Source organism: Marmota monax, unplaced genomic scaffold (assembly GCF_021218885.2).
Source record: "Marmota monax isolate L192 unplaced genomic scaffold, Marmota_monax_Labrador192_F-V1.1 WCK01_AAM20220418_F8-fsc00157, whole genome shotgun sequence".
Classification (NCBI taxonomy): Eukaryota; Metazoa; Chordata; class Mammalia; order Rodentia; family Sciuridae; genus Marmota; species Marmota monax.
The window spans coordinates 1379149-1389311 of NW_026694573.1; the positions used below are offsets into that span (position 1 = coordinate 1379149).

General features: G+C 45.8%; 1 protein-coding gene across 6 annotated transcripts in view; it reads right to left on the bottom strand.

Annotated features, from left to right (window-relative positions):
• Window positions 1-9504, bottom strand: part of Klhl22 (kelch like family member 22) — a 38998-nt gene extending 29494 nt beyond the window's left edge. The window contains exons 1-3 of one of the 6 annotated variants that reach the window (XM_046421231.2): window positions 9325-9368; window positions 5753-5807; window positions 3597-3860 (exon numbers count right to left, since the gene is read on the bottom strand). In XM_046421231.2, coding sequence (XP_046277187.1) covers window positions 3597-3823 — 227 coding nt within the window. In that variant the 5' untranslated portion in view covers window positions 3824-3860; window positions 5753-5807; window positions 9325-9368. Of the gene's footprint in view, window positions 1-3596; window positions 3864-5752; window positions 5808-9087; window positions 9232-9324 lie in introns of those variants that run through there. The other 5 variants (XM_046421232.2, XM_046421233.2, XM_046421229.1 and 2 more) reach the window with 5 other exon arrangements.
• Window positions 9505-10163: the final 659 nt, after the last annotated feature.

The window sequence follows — 10163 nt, forward strand, 5'->3', positions numbered from 1 at the left end:
GGGGTTGAACCCGGGGGCATTTTGCCACTGAACTAAGTCTCTAGTCCTTTATATTTTTAATTTTAAGATAGGGTCTCACTAAATTGTTGAGGCTGACCTCAAATTACAATCCTCCTGCCTCCGCCTCCCAAGTCTCTGTGATTACAGGCATGCACCCACCATGCCTGGCATGTGTGTTTTTAAAATCATAATTTTTAAAAGGATGTTCAAGGGCTAGGGATGTAACTCTGTGGTAGAGTACTTGCCTAGCATGTGCAAGGCACTGAGTTTGATCCCCAGCAATGATGAAAAGATGTTCACCAAGTTCCCAGCAGTTAGTGATCAACCAAAAAAGTAAGGGATATGAATACCACAGAACATTCTGCAGCAGAAAGAATGAAGCCACCTCTACTGTTGGTACCTGGAATTTCCAGGATATCCCAAAGCGCAGAACCCTAACCCAGTGTGCTGTCTCTGATATGATGTGGAGGAGAAAATTTCCTGCAATGGCTCCTTTTGGTCCTAATCCTCATCCAACACTGTGAAGACAGAATGTTCAGAATTCAAGTTTTAACTGAGAAATACTGTGCATGCTGGGCATGGTAGTATACGCCTATAATCCCAGCTATATGGGAGTTTAAGTAAGAAGATTACAAGTTCAAGGCCAGTCTCTTCAACTTAATGAGACCCTGTCTCAAAATAAAATAAAATAAAAAGAGTAGGGATGTTGGGGATGTAACATAACTTAGCAGTAGAAAAGGAAACACTACATGGGGCTGGGGTTGTAGCTCAGTGGTTCAATCCTCAGTACCACATGAAAAAATAAATAAAGATATTTATATTTTTTAACAACAACAAAAAAAGAAATACTATACATATGCCATACAGGAGGTTATACCAAGTGGGATCTGGATTAATACCTCATATTCAAATACCTTAGTATTTCCAAAGTAAAATTCATAGACTCACACTAAGCAGGACAAAATTATATATATATATATAGTTTTGTGGTTTAATGAATTTGAATTTCAGAACTTTTGGGGTTTTAGAATCGTGTATTAGTGTTTGCAAAAAGAAAGTGTATGGACGTTAAAAAAAAGAGAGAGAGACAACGTGTGTAGATATATAGAAACATTTAAAAACAGGTTATAAACTAGGGGTGTAACTCAGTGGTAGAGTGCTTGCCTAGCATGTGCAAGGCTCTGAATTAAATTCCAAGTACCTGCCAACATATATACACACATACACATAAAGTATTTTGCTCTATAATTCCTAAAACTAAAAATAGAGAGCAAAAGGGAAAACTACCATCAAGCATGGAAGATAAAAATGATCAAACAGAATCAGAGGTGGAATGGAATGACCATGGAAAAACTGGGGTGTGAGTCCCACTCTCAGTTGGAAGCCCTTCCTCCTTCTGAGCTTCATTCTCATCAGCAAGAAAGGAGGGTAGTGGCACCCAACTTCTTAGGGTACAGAGCCATGCAGACAAGAGAGGAAATGAAATACAGAAATGTATTTGTTTAAGTCATAGGTACTGCTTGGCTCTCCAAGTGACAAATGCTTGTGATGGTTAATTTTAGGTATCAATTTTGCTAGATTAAGGAGTACCTAGAAACTGAAAAAGCATTATTATTAGTGCCTCCAGAAGAGAGTGATTTGGGTTGGTGGACTGAATGGAGAAGATCAGCTAGGGCCCACACAGAACAAATATGGCAGAGAAAGGGTGATCTCCCTTATCTGATGTTGGCACACTCTTGTCTCCTGTCCTTGGACATCAGAACTCCAGGTTCTCTGGCCTTTGGACTCCAGGACTCATCAATTGTTCCCCAGGGTTCTCAAGCCTTTAGCCTCAGACTGAGATTTATATCATCAGTTTTAATTCTGAGGCTTTCAGACTTGTTTTGAGCCATGCTAGTGGCATCCCAAGGTCTCCAGCTTGCAGAAAGTCTTTCATGAGACTTCTTAGCCACCACAACCAAATGAATCAATTCTTCTAATAACTCTCCTTTCATGTATGTATATCATGTTGGTTCTGGTTCTGTCTGTAGAACCCTAATACATGTTAGGCACTCATAGGACTAAGAGGCAGATTCCAGCTCAAGAGTGTGAGACAGACAAGCTACTGGTTCTTCCCAATGTGCTTACGGCTGACATGGGATCATACAAGAAGTCATGAAAAATGCTGGAGGAGCCAGAGAGACTACTGGGAGGGCCAGAGGCTGATACTTGAGGAGGAGAGGTGTGAGCCAGAAGGTGAGTGCCATGGAAAGGGTACCTCTAAACATTATGTATCCGTGTAGACAATGTGTACACAGTAATAATCACCCAGCTTTAGGCTTTAGCACCTACAGGGTGCCAAAAGAGTGACCAGGGCTCATATGCACCTCTCAGCTAGCATTATGATAATGAGAGGAGTACTAAAAGACTTAAGGGTAGGTGTTATAATGTCTTTTTAAAAAAAGTATGTGTACGCTGGATATGGTAGTGCTTGCCTATAATCCTAGCAACTTGGGAGGCTGAGGCAGGTGGACTGCAGGTTCAGATTCAGCCTTGGCAACTTAGCAAGGCCCTCAACAATTTAGTAAGACCCTGTCTCAAAATTTAAAAAGTAAATAAATAAAAAGGGCTGGATATAGCCCATTGGTAAAGTGCCGCTAGGCTCAATCTAAATACCAAAAAAAAAAAAAAAAAAGTATATATAGCTGGGTGCAGTGGTGCATGCCTGTAATTCCAGCTACTGAGAAGACTGAGGCAGGAGGATTACAAGTTTGAAGCTAGCCTGGGAAACTTAGCAAGACCCTATCTCAAAATTAGAAGGGCTGGGAATATAGTTAAGTGGTAGAATGTTTGCTTAGCATGCAGAAGGCCTTAGATTCAATTGCAGGAGGCCCTAGGTTCAATTCCTACTGCCTAAAAACAGTATGGCCAGCCAGTCGCAGTGGCACACACCTGTAATCCCAGCGGCCAGGGAGGCTCAGACAGGAGGACCATGAGTTCAAAGCCAGCCTCAGCAATGGCAAAGTGCTAAGCAACTCAGTGAGAGCAAATAAAATATAAAATAAGGCTGGGACTATGGCTCAGTGGCCGAGTGCTCCTGAGTTCAATCTCTGGTACAAAAAAAAAAAAGTATGCCTATATAAAACAGGAAAGCAATGTGGCAAAAGTGTTAACTGACATGTATTCAGATGTCCATCATATTATTCTTTTAACTTTTCCTCAGTTTTTCAAATTTTTCCAAAAGAAGATGATGGGGATAGGGATGGAAACCAGAGTAAAATAAAAGGCAAATCTGTTTTACCCCAAGGTATTGTACTTGAAACAGAAGATTAATTTTATAAAAGGCAACATTATAAGTAAATCCAAGCATGACTATCTTAATAAAGAGAACATGACCAAGAAATGGGATGGCTAAAAGAACAAACTTTAAGGCTCCTTCTGTGTCACACTTGTTGACTGAATCTCCACAGCAGGCAGTGGAATGGCTCTGATGTAAACAAGAGACAGGAATGGAATGGCTCTGGGATGAATAGGAGACACTGTTAGTGCCAGGATGCCTGCATATTAGAGCCAGGATCACCTGTATTATTGTCCTTGTAAAAACAGGTGTAACTTACCTGAAGTAATCACAGGATGCAGCCAGCAGGATGCGATGGGCTTCAATGTGTCTCCCCTCCACCACCAGGACGACATCGAAGAGGATCCCACTGTCCCGGAGAGCCAGCAGGCCCCGGAGCAGGGCCTGAGAGTGCTGTGTGCTGCGGTAGGTGTTGTTGATGCAGTGTGAGTGGGAGGGCTGTGTGGGCAACTTGCACAGCTGGGTGAATTCCTGCTCCTCCGCCATTCTGACAGCCACACCAACCCTCACCACTGTGGCCTGTCTGCTGAAGACAGAGGGGACAGGGAATGAGCAGGTAAGTGGAACCCTTGCCATGCATGAACTGGCCAGCTCTGTACCTGAGGCACCTGCTGTTCATTCTTGCTCCTGTGCCTCCCTCACTTGGGTGTTCCCTATGATTCCAAGCCCTCTGGTTCCCTGTTTCCTCCCACCTCTGGTTCAACTTTTCTTTTTTCCTGATGACCTGTGTTCCTTCATCCCCAAGGTTCTTCATCTCATTTTGTCTCCTTCAGTAATATAGTAATATAGAAGGTGTTTGGGAAACCTGGGTAAAAGTTTTCCCAAATCTGGTGAGCCCGCCCCACCAAGGACTTGTGACATGGCCACCCTGAGCCTTAGGTTCCTCAACTATAAAAGGAGAGATAAAAGTATCTCTCCCCCCCCCCCGCCTGTCTAGGTGTTAGCTCAATGGTAGAGCACTTGCCAGGCACGCATGTGTGAGACCTTGAGCTTGATCCCCAGAACTATCCCCCCAAAAAGGCAAGGCCTGAGAAGTGGTCTGGAAACCCAAATGCAGTGTCCCTGAATTGGAAATCCTCTCCTGGAAGGTGAGGACCAAGATACCATTTCCAGGATCTGCCTTCTTTTACTAAGAGTCTAAAAGTCAAGCACAGTAACTTGGACTAGACATGGCGCATTAGAGATCATCTGCAACACATTTTAAATTTGAGGTTACTTTCTAATAATTGAATTGGTATACTCGAAACCTACACACTGATTTGAATGGGAGCCTCAGAATCCCAACCAGAAATACAAACCTATTGCAACACACTTTTGCCATACAGACTGTGAAAAACTAGAAATGACAGTAGACAGCCAGCTGCTCCAGACCAAGGAATAAGTGGTCTGCATGGTGAGCAAAAGCTGCATGGTTTCTAGGCTATACAGTGGCCAATCAGTCACAAGGCCATGAATATTTGCTCTTTGTACCTCAAGTTACCCTACTTTCCCCTCCCCAAATACATATCTTCTTAAATTCCCTGCTATATCCCTTTTTTTCCCCCCAGTGCTAGGGATTAAATCCAGGACTTCACACATGCTAGGCCAGGTTTCTACCAATGTAGCTACATCCCCAGTCCCCCTACATTATCTTTAAAATCAAAAATGAAAAAGAGATTCTAATATAAAACTGTCCAAAAAGAGGTATCCTTACTCACTACTGAGGTCTAGGAGCACATACCTCCCTGCTGCCCACGTCTCCCTCCTCCTGAACTTGTGTGCTCTAATGCCTCCCATCAGACACACTCAACTCTCCAGTCTGTATCCTGAATTTAGGACTTCTGCCCACCCCTACTCCCCAACTCACTCCTTCCTCCCACTGTGGATTGGCTCATCTTTCTCACCAAGGCCCCAGAGATGGCCAAAGCTAAGGCATATCCTCACTGATTACCTCCGGCTTAGGAGTATCTCCTGCCTGGAAACTGCCCTATGGCAAGTCCCCTTTTCCTGATCTCTTCCTTTCATCTCACCCACCCTGCTCTAGCCCACACTTTTCCCCAGAACCTGCATTCCCAATCACATCTCCAGTTCAGTGCCTAATCCAGCCAGAAGTCCTCTCGACCCATCTATTTTTGTCACTGGTACTGCTTCTGTTTCCATATGGAAACCACATGGTCTCAATAAGCTCTCTTTTAAGTCTTGTGCCCTATCAGACCCTCAGGTTGATTTTTTTCCCTTTCTCCTGTCTCAGAGAGTTACCCTTTTATTCCTCCACAGCCCTTACTCAGGATCAGATCAAGGGAATGATGCCCCGACTGATTTTCCTACCTCTTGCCTCATCTTCCCTAGCTCCTCTGTCCAGGCCACAAGAAGGTACTAAAATGCCCTGAGTTTACCATATGATTTCTTAAATGATAATTCCTTACTGCTTCCCACCTGGGGCTCCCTGTGACCTGGTTCAAAATCCTCCTTCAGGTCTTCCTTCCTTTTCCTGGCCAAAAGAAAAAACTGTCATCCTCTCAACACTTTCAGTCTCTCTCCTAGACCCCTCATAATCCTATATTGGTTGTGGTCTAGCTCAATCATTTGTACCTTTATTTCCTTATCATAAATATGATAAACATGCCCAACCACTGGAACCTGTCATATCTATTCACCATTAGGAGATGTAGTATTCTGGAGGGATCTATCTCACAAGCATCTCAAAGTGCCTGTGGACATACTTGCTAACCACAGACTCTGGGCACTTGGCTCCTATTTCCAAACCTTAACTTCCTCATCACCACTGTGACCACCATACATTCAAGAGGCCTCCTTCTCAAGGGGTGATCATGATGACTGACTGTCTTAACAAACATCAACCTCTCAGACAGGGTTGCCATAGCTTTGAGCGCAGCAGCTCATCTTCCCTTTTAGTATACATGTAGCTATTCCCTAAACATCCACCATAAGAACAAGCATAATAAAACAGGAAGATTTCCGTGTGCAGGCAAAGCGTGTTTATCAAGCACAATTAAAGGAACTCAGTTAGGTGCTGAGTGGGGAGTGAAAAACAATTCCCTGCTATGAAGAAGCACAGCCTGAAATGCAACATTGAAGACCATGTATTTGCAGAAGCACTAGCCATTACCAAAACATCACCTTGAGGAGAACAGGTGTTGGGGCACAGGAATTCAACAGAACCACAGCCAATAGTTAAAACAAGCAAATTAGAACTTAAGATACAGTTACCAAAATTGTAAAATCTCAAGGTCATACAGAAAGAAAACAGCAAATTGCAGAATCACTATTGTACAACTTGGTTTACAAAAAGTTTGAAGACATACAAAATGATACTATCCAATATTGCTTATAGATAGATAGTATGGCATAAAACACTATAAACACATTTATAAGACAAGAGCCAGGCATGGTGGCACACACCTGTAATCTCAGTGGCACGGGAGGCTAAGGCAGGAGGATTGCGAGTTCAAAGCCAGCCTCAGCAACTTAGCGAGACTCTAAGCAACCTAACGAGAACTTGTCCCTAAATTAAAAAGGGCTGGGGATGTGGCTCAGTGGCTTAGCGGTTGAGTGCCCCTGAGTTTAATCCCCAGTACCAAAAACAAAACAAAACAAACCAAGAAACGTCAAATTGAGGATGAGCATTTTCTCTAGGAAGAAAAAAGGGAATGTTTTGCTTCTTAAAAAAACAAGAAAAAACATGTAAGACAAAACATTAGAATTTGACAGTAATATTATTCCTGCTATGTACTTATCCTATTTGAGATGTTTAATAGTGAAATTCTCAAATATTCTTTCGAATATGTAATACATTAATGTTTCAAATTCAAAAGGCCCTTCCATGTATGCACCAACCAGATCTCCTCTCAGAGGAAACTTTTATTTCACTTTCCTGCATACCCTTCCAGAAGGAATCTGTGGGTTTTTTTCCACAGCACGGGGGATGAAACCCAGGGCCTCATGTACACTAGGCAAGTGCTCTACCACTGAGCTACATTCTCAACCCCTGCCCAGCTGACCCCCAATACTGGTGAAACATATGGGCTTTCTCCCATTGTTTGCTATTGCAAACAGTTGTGCATTGAGTCATTTAGATGTGCCATACGTGCAGCAGATATCTGAGGAATATTTCCTAGATACAGAACTGCTGGGTCATTTTATTTTTAGAGTACACTTGTCATTTTAATAAACATTGCCAAATTGCCCTCCATAGAGGTTGTACCAATTTATTCTCCCCACCAGCAAAGAATGAAAACCTGATTCAGGCCACTGTCCAGCTTACCAAGAGTGTTTCTTTTACACTTTTGCTGATTTAAATTAAAAAGAACAGTAATTCTGACTATAACCACATTTTTGTAATCCGTAGTACTTTTTAAAGTAAAGAATTAGGTGGAGCTGGGCGTGGTGGTACATGCCTGTAACCTCAGTGGCTCAGAAGGCTGAGGTAGGAGGACCACAAGTTCAAAGCCAACCTCAGTAATAAAATAAAAAACAAAAAGGGCTGGGGATGTGGCTCAGGGGTTAAGCACTCCTGGGTTCAATCTCTGGTACGAAAAAAAAAATTAGACGAAAACGTGACTCATTCTTTGTTAATCATTTCTGATGCTTTTCTATAATAAATAAATGTTCCTGGAGATGGGTGTTGGTGGTGCACGCTTACACCAGCTACTTGGGAGGCTGAGGTGGGAGGATGGCAAATTAGAAGCCAGCCTGAGCAACTTGGCCAGATCCTGTCTCAAAACCCAATGTATGTGTGTGTCTGTCTGTCCTGGGGATGGAGCTCTGTGGCAGAGCTCTTGCCTTGCATGTCTGCGGCCCTGGGTTCAAACCCCAGTACCACAGTGGTGTTGGTGAGAGGACTTGTGGAAACTCAAGACACTGGCATCCATCTCACCCTTTCCATTTGACAGAGGGTTACCCTACCCTGAAGCCCTCCACTAGCCCTCCCCTTACCCCACTCCCATAACATCCCCAATTCTAGTCATCCCAAGCAAGGTTCCTCCATTTCATGCTATTCAAAGTTTTAGGAGGAAGCAGAGAGGAAACTAGAAAGTCCCAAACAGGTACAAACTGAAGGACATAAAACGAATTTTCATGAATTTATGGATGAGACAGCCAAAAGCATTTCAGAGGAATATTCAACCCAATTCCAAACATCATTTACTGAGTAGACATCCTCAGTCTTCTGTACCGCCCCAAAACAAGCAGTGTCTGCCCTCACCGAACCCCAATCCTTAGCAGTATGAAGCAAATCTGCAACAAAAGCAAAGCGGACAGCTTGCAGAGAACAGAGAAGGGAGTGGGTTCTAATTTCCAGAAGGGAAGCTTTCAAACGGTACCCATTTGTGCTCCAGAATGAGTTTTTCCCAGCTCAAGGCCCAGCCTCAACGACAAGGCCCAGAGCTAGGAGCCCCCTGGGGAGGAGCCCGGGGCTTAAGGTGGTGGCGTCCCCGCTGCGCAGGCCCAGATCCGTTCTGTTTTCCCTGCCCACTATCTAAAATAGTGGGACCCGAGAATTTTGCACAGAGAGCGCGATCCCCGGCTTCTCAGGAAATCCCTTAACCTGATGAGGATGAGCACCCGCGGCTGCAGCCTCTGCCACCCTCCCACCCCGCCCAGACCTGGACGCGCGGCAGAGCAAACTAAGGCCTGGCAAACCTAGATCACACCAGGTGGCATCGGCCAGACCTGGACCTGCCCTCCTGTTGCAAGTCCAGCTCCGTGCAGCGCCGAGCGTCGCGGCTGAGGAAGGCCACACTTGGACTTGCCTGGGCGACAGGGCTGGCCAGCAGATTAGGAAGTCAGACGGCCTACAGCTGCGCGGAGGCCCAGATCCTCTGCCAGCAAAGAGCCTGCTCTCAATCTCTCCGCACCCGGGGGTCCCGCCCGCCGCGCCCCCGCCACGTCAGGCCGCGGGCTCGCCTCAGGCCGCCGCCCCCGCGCATCCGGCCGCGCCCTCCCTCACGTTCCCGCGCAGATCGCTCCACCCTGCCCTGCGCAGGTACCTCACAGCCTGCGCTCCCCGCAGCCTGCCCGCCGGGCCCGCACGGCCCACGCCTCGCAGCTGACCTGGTGCCGCCGCAAGCTGAGGCCGCACTCGCAGGGGGCGGGGCGGGATCTTTGGTCGTCACGTGGGTCCTCCGCGCAAGCGTAGTGCGGTGAGGACTGAGGCCTGGGGGCGTCGGCTGAGGCGGGGGAGTCACTCTGCGGCTCGCTGCCGGAAGCGGGTGCCCAAAAGGGCTACACTGCAGCCGAAGGGCCTGTTTTTCTTTGAAAAGGGCCGCAACTGCGGAGGTGGCCTCCGCCGCTGACACTGCTTTTGGCACCTGGTGGAGCGGAACGAGTGAATGAAGGAGCAAACACCTATTGGCGAGGGTCACGCGGTGTAAAACCATTTCCTTCTCTTTTCCCTCCCTCCCTCGCTCTGTCATTCACTATCCCTCCTTCACTCACTCTGTCTCCTTCACTCCCTCTGTCCCTCATATTCATTCATCCATCATTCCCTCCTTCATCTCTTCCTCCCTCACTGACTCACTCATTCCCTCCTTCATTCTCTCATCTTCCTCATTTATTTCTCCTTTCCTTCACTCATTCCGTTCTTTACTCAGTCATTCCCTTCCTTATTTCTTCTCTTTCTCTCACTCCCTTCCTCATTCTCGCCTTCCCTCATTCATACACACACACGATGGTGTCTCGCTATGCTGCCCAGCTGCCTAGACTGGTCTAGTATTCCTGGGCAAAAGCGATGGTCCTACATCAGCCTCCAGAGTAGCTGGGACTATAGGGGTGTGCCTCTGATCGCCAGCACACTTCTCTTAAAGTAGATAAGGCCTCTGAAGGTCGC